Source organism: Gallus gallus, chromosome 1 (assembly GCF_016699485.2).
Source record: "Gallus gallus isolate bGalGal1 chromosome 1, bGalGal1.mat.broiler.GRCg7b, whole genome shotgun sequence".
NCBI classification, from domain to species: domain Eukaryota; kingdom Metazoa; phylum Chordata; class Aves; order Galliformes; family Phasianidae; genus Gallus; species Gallus gallus.
Window position 1 is genome coordinate 91,938,814 of NC_052532.1, and position 15,338 is coordinate 91,954,151.

The window sequence follows — 15,338 nt, forward strand, 5'->3', positions numbered from 1 at the left end:
GAACCTAAGCACGCAGAATTTGGTACTAACATATTAGGTCATTTTCATGCTGTATTTTCAACTAAAAATCAACAGAACTGATGTGAAGCTATTTCAATTAGTTTGTTTCTTTTCTGGGTCCCAGAACATAACTGGTCCTCACAGAGGAATGAGGAGTGGAATAAAGAACGCTAACAGCTTATGTTGGTTCATTATTAAAAATAAAGGAGATGGTGGGGGGTGAGGCTTCCTTTCCCATCATGATGCCCATAATCCCATTCTCCTAAATGTGAAGTTTGGGACAGCAGCAGGTTCCTTTCCGATCCATATACTGCAGATAGGTCATAAGCCCGCCCGTTCATAAAAGACAATACGGGCACTCGCGCTGTAGAACTGATTTTCTGCTTTTTCCATTCCAAGCTTCCATTCTTTTTCACAAGTAAGGCGATGGTTTTTCCCAAGCATTCTAGAAAGATGCCTGCGCTCCCCCCTCACATGAGAGGAATTTTCACTGCCGAGGCACCTGCAGTCCAGAGCTTCAGATTCCAAGTATATTCAGTCTGATAATAACTGCTATTTCTAAATGTAACACTAGCTCAGGCAAACACTGCTGGGAACTGAATGATCTAATCTCCATGTGACTAAAAAGTTTGGGCTTTCAGTTAGCAATTTTTCATGTAGTGTTATGCCAGTGTGTCGTTAAGAAAGCTCTATTCCTTCCAATAGCTTCGCGTTTAGAAACGAACAGAAAAAAAATGTAACAGCTAAATGACAAAGCGCTACGCTGAGAAGCACGTAGACCTCAGTACCAAAAGATTGAGCACTCAAATTGTATCAGTACTCTCTAATTAATAAAACAGGCATTATCTGCAGATAAAACTGTCTGCATTATTTGGAAAAAAAAAAAACTAACATCATTTAGAGATCTTAATTCAAGCTATCCTGGCAATAACATGTTTGTACTGATTAAAGAAAATACCTACTAAGCACAGCTTAGTTACCAGCACATCTTCACATAGGTGATGGGAACAATAGCACCTGCAACAGCGTTTTGCAGTCGGCTCCGTATTAGAAGCTTATTACAACAACATCTCAATCACATTTGTAACTCCGGTTGCAGCACACCAGAATTCAAGTTCCACGATAAGCTCATCAGAAATGACAGGCTACACGGCGTATTTTTTTCTCTCGCCTACAGAGACAACTGCAACTTTAATTTTCCAGATCTGTTTTTCATCTTCCTCGCAGGCTGCCTGTGACATTCTCCCATTTGCTGGTGGATGATTTCAAGTCTCCATCTTTCTTCAGAGGAAGAAAAATGTGAAGAGGTCATTTAATTCTAACCTCCGATAAATGGATGGATGCTCAATACAATTTAATGCAAATGATAACCGCAGTACTAAGCCACGAGAAGAAATCCACACATCCTACATTTTCTCCTTTTGTAAGTGTGCTGAAAGCCTTGCTAATAACAACAAACTTCGGTCCTACAGAACTGAAGCAAAAGATGAACAACCTCTCTCTTGCCAATGCAAGATGTTAAAAAAAAAAGTATGTGGCATGCCACTTAAACACACCTTGTGCTACTCAGCGATAACGTAAGACGTCTGATGGCCTAGAAGTCTCAGGCAACCTCCAAGTTAAGCCATTAAGCCAGCGCTTAACAACACCCAGTTATGCCAACAAACTAAAAGCATCCCAGTTAAGCTCAATGTTTTTACCATGTTTTATTGGAGGCTAAATTTGGAAACCTTATCACTTCACAGGCATGGGAAAAATGCTAAATACTTCTCTTTGACTATCAGAATGCAGCAGAGGACACGGCACTGAACGCGGCCGGCACTGCTAACTGTGAAACGAAATGGAGGTGCGCAACCCAGAGACAAATGGAAGTGCTCAGGGAGCAGAAACAGCTGACCATTTCCAAAGGCTGATGGGAAGCTTCCTGGTACAACCTGCAGGTCAACAGACCCTTAAATGAGAGCAGGAAAACATTTCACCTGCTTCAGGAAAGAATAGGACAAAGAAAGGCAAGCCAGAATTGAACAAATTCTTCTGGGAGAAGATGTAACAGGTCACCGCTACGCTCCCATTCTCAGTTTTAGAAGTACAAGCATTTCTCTCAGCTAGCTACAAAAGCATTTTCCTCTCCATTCCCAACACATCAGAAAGCTTTTGGGGCTGACGCAGCTAAAAAGATCAAGATAAAGACGGGCGTAATATCCCAGGTTTGGGGGATGAATTTATAGTAAGCAGCCATTAGGTTTAATTTGAGAGACCTGGAGCACATTAGCTGCCGTTATTGAATAAACGAGCCTCGGGATCACACAGAGATGCTTATCACAGCGCCAGAGCTGGGGAAAGCTGAGAATAGAGTAGACCGCAGTGAAGTCACTGCCCTGAATTCGTGACATCATAATTGTTTCCATGGCAACTGGCGAGTCTCAAGCACTGGCCCTGCCTCTGCTGCAGAGCCACCGCGCACCTGTGCCGCCACAAAAGAAACCTCCTTATCCACACGCACCTATTCGGCAGCACGGGAAATAAGATATTACGGGAAGCAAATTGCCTTTCAATGCCTCGTTTTGTCCACCTGGTTTGCGACTTCTTTAAACGCTCAGGCACATAGAGAGAGGCCTGGTGAAGTATACACGTGATGAAAAGGGCCTAATTGAAAAAGTGATGTTTTTCTTCCACAGAAATGATCATTTTTCCAGAACGGAGTAATTTTTCTATTTGTACTTTCCTCTCTCTGTGCATGCATCTGCAGCCATACATAGCAAACCTGTACTCCAATAGGAAACACGGGGCAAGAAGTCACAGGGACAACAAACAAACATCCATTTTCTAAGCTGGGCAGCCAGTGCAAGTGGGACTGCCACACAGCACAACACAGCGACAGCCAGCACTCCGAGAGCCCAGCCCTCCTTTTGTTTAAGGGCCACCCCAGCAGGGCCTTTCAGCACCAGCGGCTGTTTCCAGTGCTCACTAAATGCAGCGCGGAGATCTGCAGGGCTCTGAGAGCAGCCACCCAGCAGCCTGCTCAGAAATAAAACATCGTTCTTTTCCTCTAAGCTGGCCTTCCTCATGGGTGCTCCCCAGAGTTTTCATAGCACATAGTAATCCCATGTCAAATCATAGAATCACAGAACCACTCAGGTTGAAAAAGACCTTAAAGATCATCGAGTCCAACCACGACCTAACCATACTACCCTAACTCTAATAACCCTCCACTAAATCATGTCCCTGAGCACAACATCCAAACAGTTTTTAAACACATCCAGGGATGGTGACTCAACCACTTCCCTGGGGAGCCTATTCCAGTGCTTAACAACCCTTTCTGTAAAGAAGTGTTTCCTAATATTCAACCTAAACTTACCCTGGCGCAACTTGAGACCATTTCCCCTCATCCTGTCACCAGTGAGAAGAGACCAACCCTGCTTTCGCTGCAAGCACCTTTCAGATATTGGAAGAGAACAATAAGGGCTCCTCTCAGCCTCCTCTTCCCCAGACTAAACAGCCCCAGTTCCCTCAGCCTCTCCTCATAGAGCATATTCTCCAAGCCCTTCACAAGCTTTCCTGCCCTTCTCTGGACCTGCTCCAGCACCTCAACGTCCTTTCTGTACTGAGGTGCCCAAAAACTGAACACAGTACTCAAGGGGAGGCCTCACCAGTGTCGAATACTTCCCTAGTCCTGCTCACCACACCATTCCTGATATAAGCCAGGATGCCATTGGCCTTCTTGGCCACCTGGGCACACTGCTGGTTCATATTCAGCCGACTGTCCATCAGTACGCCAAGGTCCCTTTCCATCAGGCAGCTTTCCAGCCACTCCTCCGCAAGCCTGCAGGGTTGCCTGGGGTTGCTGTGACCAAAATGTAGCACAGTTCAGCCTTGAAGAGTTGATGAGCACCAAAGCAATCATTCCCAAACAAATTTTTAACAAATCACACCATATAGCGAAGTGTTATTTATCTGCTGCCTCAATGGTTCTTAAAAACAATATCTAAGATTTCTGCCAGACCAAAGAACACTTCCACACAACCATATGCACTGAGTCAATCTCGCTATGGAGTTCCAGCGTGCACTCGTCATCAGCTTCTAAGAAAACAGAACCGTCGTTGTTATCAATTAAACCACATTTCTATCCTGGCTTCATGCCTCTGTCAGAGGCTTACTCTGTTACTATCCAGAACACCGATTACAACAAAGGCAAAGGACAGAAGTATTGAAGCAGTCTGCCTGTCCAGCACCCACACTGTATAAAGCTCGTCACAACAAACAACAACACGCAAAGCTGACACTGCAAATGAGGTGAGGATTTTAGATACAGGTTAATAGTAGACAGCTGCATACACAACATTTGTCTCCCATGTTCTCCTAATACTAATACACATAACCAAGAATGACAGCCACAACTTGGATGACAGTACCACAAAAATCCCTAACCAACCTGTCACAGGGAAGGCTGTTCAGGAAACAACTGCCCATAGCAGCTTACATACTACAAGAAAACTGTTGAGCATACCAACCTATTCCCTGCTAATGAAAGGCATGTTCATTTCTCTACCTTCCAAGCGTTCGGGTATTTTTAAAGCCTTAGGGACAGATGCTGCCTTTGGTGATTATTACTTGCGTACACAGGCATATAGCCTACCTAATACACACAGCACAGTCAATACAACCGTCACAAACTCAGAAAACTACAAGCAGTGAGCTGATAAAACCCCAAGCAAGTCGTGCCAGAAATGCAGCCAGATTTCTCAACTTCTCTGTAATAATTCCAAGCTACTTTAAGTGTCTGTGTTATACAATCCACAGATGCATCTGTGATGAGAATATATGACAAATGGCAATGACACTTCCTTCCTCATTTGTAAATAGAGCATTTCTAGCTCAGACCCACACCACGTGAAATCAGAACTTCAATAAATAATGAAGATACCACTCTGCCTGCAGTTAATTTTGCATTTAGAAAGACTGACAGCTTAACCAATCCCTTAAGCAACTTAAAACTAACGTGTCTTCTCTGAGCTCACACAGAAAATGACAGACTGTCTCAAGACTTCGGAGAGGGTTTTTTATGCAACTTTGAAGCGATCTCGCTGAATAAGGCTTATCCCAACAACAGTCCTACTGTTAATCCTAACCTTCGCTTATGTTAACACCACATATGGAGAATGAGAGGACAGAACTGCTGGCACATCACTGTATGCGGTATTTTTAATTCATATTAATCAACACTATTAAAGGAAGCAACAACTGAATTTTTTTTTCCTAAGATCTTTAGAGATGCCCACAACACTTGCAAACCTGACTTAGAGATCCCACAGTGCAGAAACACTGCCTGTTCCTCCTATCCCCCCACAAACCAAAGTGAGAAACTCCAGCTCTTTATGCCTTTATTCAAACTACCACATAGCAAATCTTTTCGACTGCTGAGGAGTTCATTACCCAAAATTAGAGAAAGTTGAAGTTCAAAACTACTTAAATTCAATGCTTTATCCTTTAAACCTTTAGCTGTTAGCTTAAAAATAGCTAGTTTGCTACAGATATTATTAAAATGTACTATAAGATATTCCTGGACTCCTTTTCAATTTTAACTATGTCGAGAATGATATTAACGAAGTCATTTTTCCAACACAAGCATGGTTCAGTCACATTCTCAGAAGTTTTATGACACTGGGCTTCAGTCAGTCCTCAGCATACTTTGAACAAGTCCCTGCGCTGCCACAGAAGGGAACCATATAAGGTGCAACTGTAGTGAAACTAGGTTACCAAACAAGTTAAAATGTATTGTGATAAAAAGCAATTTTACCTCTTGGAACTCTGAAGTGAGATTATTCTTTACAACGCCACTGCTTCCTGCTGCAATGAGAAAAGCAGCAGCCTCCCAGTAAAGAAATTTCAGAATTATGCAGATTTCTGCAGTCTGTGCCTGTAGGATACTTCTGGAAGACACTCAAGACCTTCACAGAGTTGAGAATCTACCCAGTTGCGGATTCTATGCTGCAGTAACAGAGGCTGAATTTTTAGAACACCAACCCCTCCCATCTTCCCCTCATCTTCACAGGGTAAGACACAAAAAGGAGCTTCCAATTCTCTAGTTCTCATACAAGCAAACAGTAGGAAAGACAAGAGCAACACTCAGATTGCTCCACAGAGCGGTGTTTGTGCAGGGCATGCAAAGAACATCACCTTCCCAGAACTCTTACGGTGCTGATGAGCACTTTAGGGTAGGAAAAGAACCACCTACGAAACCTAAACTGAACTGAGAGGTAAGTGGGAAGTCTATTCTCTTTTCGTTTGAAAGAAGATCAAAAAATCACCATACTGGCTCACATGCAAGATATAACTGACCCTCCTCCAACAGCAGACTCCTGATGTAAAACCAGGGTAAACGCAGGGACAGTGCCTTTGGTTACGTTCCCAGGAATGTAACAGTGTTCTTCTCTGCGCTTGCCTGAGCTGGATGTGAAGAACAGTGTGCAACAGAATGCTTAGACCTTCCTTGTACTACCTTGCACAGGCAAACAACAGGTAAGCAACAGAGGTTCAGATGATCTGTTTTCTAGCTTACACTTCCATCTGACATCTTTTCTTCTTCTGACAATCTGCATAAAAATCCCTACAGCTGCTGCTACTTCAGCATTGTTTTCCAGCACAATGCTTGGCTAAGTTTGATAGAAAGTGGTGCAGCCAGGCAACTCAGGGCTTCTTCCTTACTTTTGCACATCCAGCCTAAGCAAAGAGCATCTGTGCCTGGAGAAGATAGCTGGATATAGGTTAGCGATGCTGTGAGATTCAAGCAACTTGCCATGTTAAGACAGAGCAACTCACCTGAAGTAAGGACCTGCTAGACTTTGGACTAAGTACACATACAGAAGTTCTCAACTGTTCTGAAAAGTATTTCCAAGTTCCCAAGCTTAATCAGTTTTGTTGTCCTAAGATCTCTAAACTAACTATACTCTAACTGAAGTGGAACAGCAAGTAAAGACAACCTTACATCTTTTTTTTTTTTTAAAGGGAACTGACCATTACAGGACAAACTCCTAATTTATACCATAAGTTCAGATCAACACATTTAATAAAAACAAATGACTAGACAGACACGTATTTCTAACACTGAGACATCCTCATTCAGACTCAAACCCTGCCAGCAGAAAGCTACTCCTCCTTTTGCTCTCCCTACCTCCAGTTTCTCTGTGCAATGCTACCCAATTTCTGCCAGAAGCTAGAGCAGTTTTACATAGCCTTTATCAGAACAGACAATAATCCAGAAAGTGACAGCCCAGTACTCTCCCTGCTTATGTTCCCACTTCTTTTTGGCAGCAACCCACCCTTAAATTGGATTAAGTGTAACATGAACTGTACCCTCAGGTACGATGACAAAGCAACTCAGACGATCCCTCACTCATAGATTTCAATCAGAATCATCTGGGCTACTCCAGGCAGCTTAGACCACAGTCTTCGCTAACCCCTCTAATTCTAACCGGAATGGATTAGACAACACTCATCAGGGCAGACTCATCAACAGATGCAAGAGAACAGCAAACTTCAACAGTCAGAAGCAATGATGTCTTTACTGCTACAACAGAGCTAGAAGAATCTGTTCACAGCCCAACCTTTCCAGCACATTTCCCAAAGGGTGTGTGCACATGCACTGTAGGACACATTGGGAAACACTCCTAGAGGCTGGTAGGGAGTTGGACAGCATTTTCTGGCATTTCCATCTCTCTGCAGCCTTCAAAATAATCAAGTTCCAATACCGATTTAAACCCATAGCTGAAAACTCAAACAGGAGCGGTAACCTGGCGTACTAAAGATCAGCAGGTAAGAAGCAGAATTATGGATAAATAGAAAGGCATGTTTGCAGTAAAACTCCTGAAATAAACTTAAAACACATTTTTTCATTCAGTAGACCGTATTAACTAATATATAAATGAGTGATTCATCAGATGTCTGAGTCATTTTTACCTTTATTCACTGTATACTCCTCCCCTTGGGCTATATCCAAGCAGTATAAAGCTACAACTCCACACTGGTATGGTCAGGCACAAATTACTAAGTCACATGGCATTTTTCAAATAAAACTGAATCATCAGAAGGACAAAGAGAACAAACAGCGAAGGAGCTCACTGCAAAAAAGGATGGCAGCTTCCTAACAGCCCTTAAGCCTTAAAGGAGAGGAAAAGAGTAACAAGCTACATCTCCGTCCTCATTCAACAGGTTCTTGTGCATATATTTTAAGTCTTCTGTAGTATTTAATTACAGTTTAAGTAATTTAGCTGTTTGTAGCGTTCTTTTCTAAAATTTCATGCTATGTCATACAGTGTGAAATACGGCTGTTTTATAAAGGCTGCTAATATGCTACTCCATTTCTGTATAGCTGAAGCTGATCTCCGGGAAGAGGGAAAGAAAAAGAGGAAGGATGAACAAAAGGTTCGTTGTCACATTGACACAATTTATAGAAGATACATTATTTCAAACCCATCACGTTAAATGGCTGATACAGGGATGGATAGCAAACAAATTTAGCAAAAGGAACAGTGTTTGTAACTTCCTAGGTACTTTTGACAGTACGCCCTTTGGAGCCATAGCCTCTCTCATTGTAGGCAACCCTGAAACAATGGGAAGCACCTACAGGTCTTGTTGAACTTCTATTTAAGAGTCTCTACCACAGCAACCATTAATGCAGTCATACCTGTGACAGCATATACCATGCCCAATTGTCAGCATCTGTTGGTTTCCAAGCTACTCATTTGCTGAAGTGCAGTTTCATCACCAGTAACCTCTGTAACAGCCTGTTGCTAGCACAGGAGGCCCAGCGCTGTGCCCATGGCCACACATTCCCATCACTTCCCTTGGGCTAGCACCATCTGAGATCAAGTTGAGTTCACCAACTGCGGCTGTGCAGTGACTCACATCACTCAAAGGTGAAGCTACACAATGCAACTAAGCAAACTAAAATGCTTGCTGCTCCTGAGAAGAGGAAACTTTACTCTCTTCTTCCTTCTTCCCCCTACTCGGTCTGATCCTCTCTCCCACGCTGTCCTTAATGGAACTGAAGGTTTTTGTTGAGCCAACTTCAATTCACAAACTTGCAATCTAAAATTATGTCAGACTAGTTGATCCACCAGGTTAGTAAGCCAACTAGCATCCTAGAAATCAGTAGATTCCAGAACCGGTACCAAGCAAATAGTATGATCACACAGTCAAGAGCGCGACACCCCATTTTATAAGGGCACATAGAAACAGGGCAAGGGGAAATGGTTTTAAACAGGAAGAGGGTAGATTTAGACTATGTATTAGGAAGAAGTCCTTTACCATGAGGGTGGTGAGATACTGGAACAGGTTGGCCAGCAAAGTTGTGGATGTCCCCTCCCTGGAGGTGTTCAAGGCCAGGCTGGATGGGGTTTTGAGCAACCTGGTCTAGTGGGAGGTGTCCCTGCCTATAGCAGGGGGTTGAAACTAGATGATCTTAAAGGCCCCTTCCAATCCTTACCAGTCTATGATTCCACGACTTCCACCAACAGGAATACCATCAGATAGAACTAGAAGACGTGAGTCAATGTATGCGCTTCTTGTGCCCTCCCTCCATCGGTGCCGCTATTTGTCTAACCACATCGCAAGCCAGTTCAGAGAGCTAAACCAACAAAAAGCTATTATTTTTGGCAAGGCTTGTTTTCTGCTAATTTAATTCCCCAGACAAGCTCAGCAAAGGAATCGGGCATCTGCACCAGTATGGGAAGGGGACAGGAACACACAGGGGGAGGAGGCCAGACTCAGACTGATTTAAATTGCCACTGAAGTGCATACCCTACAGCAGATTCACATCACGCCGTAGTGAGAACTGACAGTAATCTGTGCTTTTACAACAGGAGGCCTCCAACACTGATGAGAGTACACGAACATGTCAGCACCAAAACATCCTAGGCAAAGTTTAACCTGGACACAAGCTTGTACAATTACATGCACAAGCAGAAGTGCACTATTATCTTCAGAAAGGCTGTGAAACATTAGCTAATTATTCCCCCAGTAACACTTCTGTGAAAACATTCTCTGTCATTCCCATTATACGGATTTAGCCCAAAACTGCAAAGCAAGCAAAACTGGCGACAAACTCAAGATTGGAACCCAGTAAATCCTCTACTCCAAACCACCACTTCATCACTCAAGTGCGCTGCTTATTAACCCTAAACTAGTTCAATTAGCCAGTAGTAGTCTATTAAAAAAAAAAAAAGCCTTTGCAAAGACCTTGTAACACATTAAAGAGGTCATAATTTCTAATATAGTTATGCTAACAAAAGCAGATATTTGCTATCCGGTTGCGAAATAAGAAGCTAGGGAAAGGAATAACACTGACATTTTAAGTAATTATTTCTTCCAGGGAGAAGAGTAAGTGTGCATGAAGCAGCATGAGGGTCAATTCATACAAGAAATTTAATCCAAAGAACAATAGAAAGGAAAATGTATTTATGTGCATGTTTTCAATTAGCTACTGTCAAATTACTCAATATACACTAACCAAGACTTAGCATCTTTCCTTAAATCTATCAGTTCTCCCACACTCTCTCCAGCAAAACCCACATTTAACTTGCTTTGTATTGCAGCACAGCACAAAAGGGAAAGGGGTGGGAAAATTTGTCAACAGAGAAGCAAATCTCTGCAGCAGCAAACGGCACTGTAAGCCTACCCAGCAACATGGCACGGTCTCTCATTCACATCCCAGCACAAGCACCCAAACCAAGCACGCCGCATTTGGGACACTCCAGTCATACTTAATTTTGTTCAACCCCTTTTTAACAATAACTTTGTCACGGAGATTGAAAATGGGTCATGAAACACAGTCATTTGCCAGGACCGTCAGTGAATCTCTCAAGATACAAATAATAAAAGCGTAAGTGTAAGCAGCTACCTAATTGTCAGCTGTATAAATTATCAATATCAAGATTGCTGTTTTATGGGCAACGACGGTTTGATGGGAATGGAAAGCACTGCTGGGAAAAATAACTGGCTAAATATGCGCGTTAAACATGTTGCAATCGGACTGAAGCCCTGAACTCCAAAGGAGCCAAAACTTGATGAAAGCAAATGAATAAATTATTGCATAGTACAAACAGCTACTGCAATTTTATCCAGAGGATCGAGAGAGAAAACAAATGCATCTCTGGAAGAGACAAATGCTATTTATTTAAAAGAAAAAAATGCAGGATGGCAGATCAATCAAACAAAAGCATTCTTGACAGAAGGGACAAAACATTTACCTCAAAATTCTTTGCATCCTTGCATATTTGAACATAATGAAAACAGCCAAAAGGTGCCGCTTTGAATGCGGATTTACCACTTGAACTTTGACAACGATTATTTAGGTGACAATGACAGTCAAGATCTCATTTTTCAGGGTATTATTAGGACTGACCAGAAGTAGGAACAACACAGCCTAAGAGACTTCTAACAGAGAATCTGTTGGTGCTTCACAGATTTAAAGGACAGATGGAGCTGAAGGTTACCTCACTGATTCCGTCAACTGAGGCAGCTCCACGTCTCATCATCGCTGCTCGCTAAGACAAGCATCCAGAAGCTATTCACATTCAGCATCGGGAAGTCAGTGTAACACTTACTTGCTTGAATTATTACTGTGGGCTAATCTTTGAGAAATTCTTAGTGACAGCAAAACCGAGATTTTTTTCCTCTTAAGATGACAGGGTGGGAAGCTCAGGTTCTCTCCCTTTCCTTTGAGGAAGGGAGGAGTAACCCCTAGCTCCTATAGTTGATAATATTACCATACTGACATACATCTTCCCCATTCCACTCTTCGTGGGTAATAACAGAGCCGAATCTTTCATCCAACCAGCTGCTAGACTGTAAGTATTGGTCAATTTGAGAGGGGTCGGGGGGGGCAGAAGGGGGGCAAGTCAGAGCCACCTTGATAACTGTGCAAAGGCAACCAGACCGTACAACCGCTCAATGGGGAGGACAAGCCTTCTTGTTTCTGTCCCTGAGAAAAAGCTGCTCAGAAGACAGCAAAAATACCGGAACACAGCCCCCTCGTAAACAGTTAGGAAGCACCAGGACAGCAGCACAACCACCCACAGCAGTCAGGTAGTCCATGAGGAAGGAAAAAAAAAATCATTTCTTTTATTCTCTCACCACCGGCAGAGAGAATCTGACGCCCATCGGTAGTAAACTACAGAAGTCCTTCCTCAGGACTGAGAAATAATACCCCAGCGTTAGTCCTAGCACCTTCCAAAAAGCAAAGATGAGGCCGGGGTTTCAGAAGGGGGACTTTCCACTAACACACCGCCGCAGGCTTCATTGCCAAAGACGTTTCTATCCGCATCAAGCTGGATATTCCAGTATGGTTCTGAGCTACAACACAGGCTCACAGTATGTTTGAGCGAAATGCATTTGTATTTTGTCACGTAAATAACCGAATACGGAGCCATAAACCCCAGTTCAGCCATAAGGCTGCACAAGGCCACTGTCCAGTGTTCCGTTCTATAAAAATTACTAAAACGTCAGGGACAAAGAAATTTTGTTTGCAAGACGCAATGTACATTTTTATCATCCCGGATAAAATATCTACAGTCTCAGCAGTGGTTAAATTGCTGCTATAAAGGAAATTGTCCTCAGATAAATGGTTTCCCTATGAGAAGGTTTCAGTGCTACACCTCACCCCAGGTCAATAAATCAAATTAACTGCACCTTGTCCTCTGGCCAATGACATCATCGGCTTGACCACATCTCGCCAAGCGAGTGCAAAAACATATGCTATTTAAGGCATGAAATCATATTACGGCTTTTTGTCCAGCCAGCCCCGGTGCCGTTGGGCTGTGAAACAGTCAGTCACCTCAACAGTCTCATTACCGCTTCCACCGATTCTTTCTTTTTTTTTCCCCCCTCTAGTATTCAAGGCCTGCCTTCGCCGAGGGTGAAGCAAAAAGGATAAATAACCCGAGCCGTTATTTCTGAAGCCCAAGCGCCTTTCATTAGCTGCAGAGGAGTATTTGGAGAGGAATTAAATTTAGAAGCCAACTGCAAAACAGACTGCCCGCACTTGCATAGGAACTCTCTTCTGGTGGCGTTGCAGAGATGTTTACATGCTAATGGGCGCAGTTACTGGGAAGAGCCCTGCTGCTAGCTCCTTTTCTCCACGGGCTGAAAACAATGGTCACTAATGAAAACCTAGACAGCTTTATCGAGACCCGTGCCCGCATACATGAATTTTTTAAAGTTGCCGCCTCTTCCTAATAAAGCAGCCCGTTTGTTTGCTTTCTAAGTAGCCTCATATCTGGTTTAACGCTGAATTACCGCAGACAATTTAAGAGGATTAATTTCAATTTCCACTTGGTGGTCTTAACGGCACAATCGCTGCAAACTTATCTTCCTTCCTAGGCCCTGCGCTGCCTAGTGGCATCTTTTTTTTTCCGTGAGAGCCAAATCTAAATGGGCAAAGAAAAAAAACCCACAGCCAACCAGAGTAGTCAGATACAAGCAGCGACAAAAGCATCTGACACGCAGCACCGCTAAACTGCATCCACACCAAGCAAAAAGAAAGCGAATAAGATTATCCTCAATGTATTCAATACTGTTTGTGCTCAGAGGGAGGAGGAGGGCCGCTTGGATTTTGAGTGCGTCTTCTTGCAGCTCTCTCAGTGCCAGGAAACGTAAATTAGGAGCAACTCTCCTTTAAGGAAAAGAAGCAAGGACAAAGGGACCAAAAATGCCCAAGCCTCTGCAAAGCAAATATGAAAGGCACAGCTTTACAGTCCTGAGTTGCTATAAATTAAAAATAAGCTCCTTATTTAAAAGACATGAGTGTTTGAGAATCTACGAGCAGATCTGATGCTGCTCAGGCCCCAGGAGGGTTTTGTTTTTGCTGGCAGGGGTGGAGTGGAGATGGGGAGGGGGGGTGGGGGGGGGGGGAGGGGGTCATTTTGGTTATTAGTAAATAAATCAAGCAGCAGAGTGAGGCCTAGGCTCTGCCAGAGCAGCCAGGGCCCAGCTCCCCCTCCTCTCCTCACACCGCCTGGGTTTGATCTCGGGGCCCTGTGGGTTGCCAAGAAATTTTAAAAAAAGCGAGAGAGAGCGAGAAAGAAGAATCACATTGAACCACAAAAGCACATGGGGCGAATGTAAAATATAAACACGGCGTTGGGCTCTGAGTGGCTGTTATTAAAGGTCTGAATTACTAAACATGAGAGGCGGGGAAAGCCGGGCGGCCATTTCAATAATATAAACCTCCCCGAATTAGACATTATTCAAATGAGAGGGAGAAGGGAGAGGAGGGGGAGCGGGAGCCGGGCCCGCACCCCGCGCTGCCGGCACCGCGCTGCGCCCCCCGCACGGGGCCAGGGGAGGGGGCGGCGGGGCCGCACCCGGGGGGCTGCCCTGCTGGGGTAGGGGGGCAAACGCGGAGGGGGGAGAAGGGGGAACTCCGCGCACCCCCCCCCCCCGGCCCAGAAGAGCGCTGACCCCCGCACCTCGCGGGGAGGGGGGGCTTTATAGATAAAGCCACGCCGCGCTCTCGCCCTCCCCCCTCTCCCCCCTCCCTCCCGGAGGCCATCCGCACCCATCCACCCCGTGCCCGCGGGCTCTGGGGGAAATAACCCTGGCTGGGAGCGGGGGGGGGAAGGGTGGGCAGCAGAACGCCAGCCCCTCTCCCACCCCCGGCCCCGCGGAGCTGCTCCTGCCCCGGCCCCCCCGCCCCGCTCGGCCGCCTCCCCCCGGCCCCGCAGCCCCCCCCGGCCGCCAACACGCAGAGCCCCCCCTCTCCCGGCTGTTCTTCCCCCCCCCCCCGGACCCCGCCGCCCCCCGGCGCTGCCCCGGCTGCGGGCGGCCGCGAGTGCGGCCCCGCGCGAGGGAGCGGGCGGGCGGGTGAGGGAGGGAGCGCGCGTGTGTGTGTCCCCGCACGGGGAGGCTGCCTGCCTGCTTCCCCCCCCCGCTCCCTCCTGCGCCGTTAATTATAATAATCCTGAGTACTAATAAATTATGCTAAGCGGGGCGGGCGGGCGGCGGGGGGGCCGCGTGTGCGAGTATGAATATGAATATGTAAAATGCAGTAATGATTACCTGCCGCTGCCGCCACCGCCGCCGCCGAACTCTCATCTTGACTCGCTGCTCCTCCGTCCGCCATTTTGAATATTTTAACCAAAATCGGCCGCCCGATAAACCCTCCCCCGCTCCCGGCCCCCCCTCCCGCCCCTCCCCCCGCCGCGCGACCCCTCCCCCCGCGCCCCCACTGCGCAGCCGCCAACGAACCGCGCCGCGGCCCCGCTCTGCGCCTGCGCGGGCCTCGCGCCGCGCTCGCGCTCCCCCTCCCAACGGCGCCGTCGCGCAGGCGCGAAGGGCGCCGC

The 15,338-nt window shown here is 45.6% G+C and overlaps 1 protein-coding gene across 14 annotated transcripts in view; it reads right to left on the bottom strand.

Moving 5' to 3' along the window:
- POU2F1 (POU class 2 homeobox 1) overlaps positions 1–15,338 on the bottom strand; it is a 121,827-nt gene that overhangs the window by 106,303 nt on the left and 186 nt on the right. For 13 of the 14 annotated variants that reach the window (XM_040671296.2, XM_040671195.2, XM_046923714.1 and 10 more), the window contains exon 1: positions 15,055–15,148. In XM_040671296.2, coding sequence (XP_040527230.1) covers positions 15,055–15,118 — 64 coding nt within the window. In that variant the 5' untranslated portion in view covers positions 15,119–15,148. Of the gene's footprint in view, positions 1–15,054; positions 15,149–15,338 lie in introns of those variants that run through there. The other variant, XM_040670481.1, reaches the window with a different exon arrangement.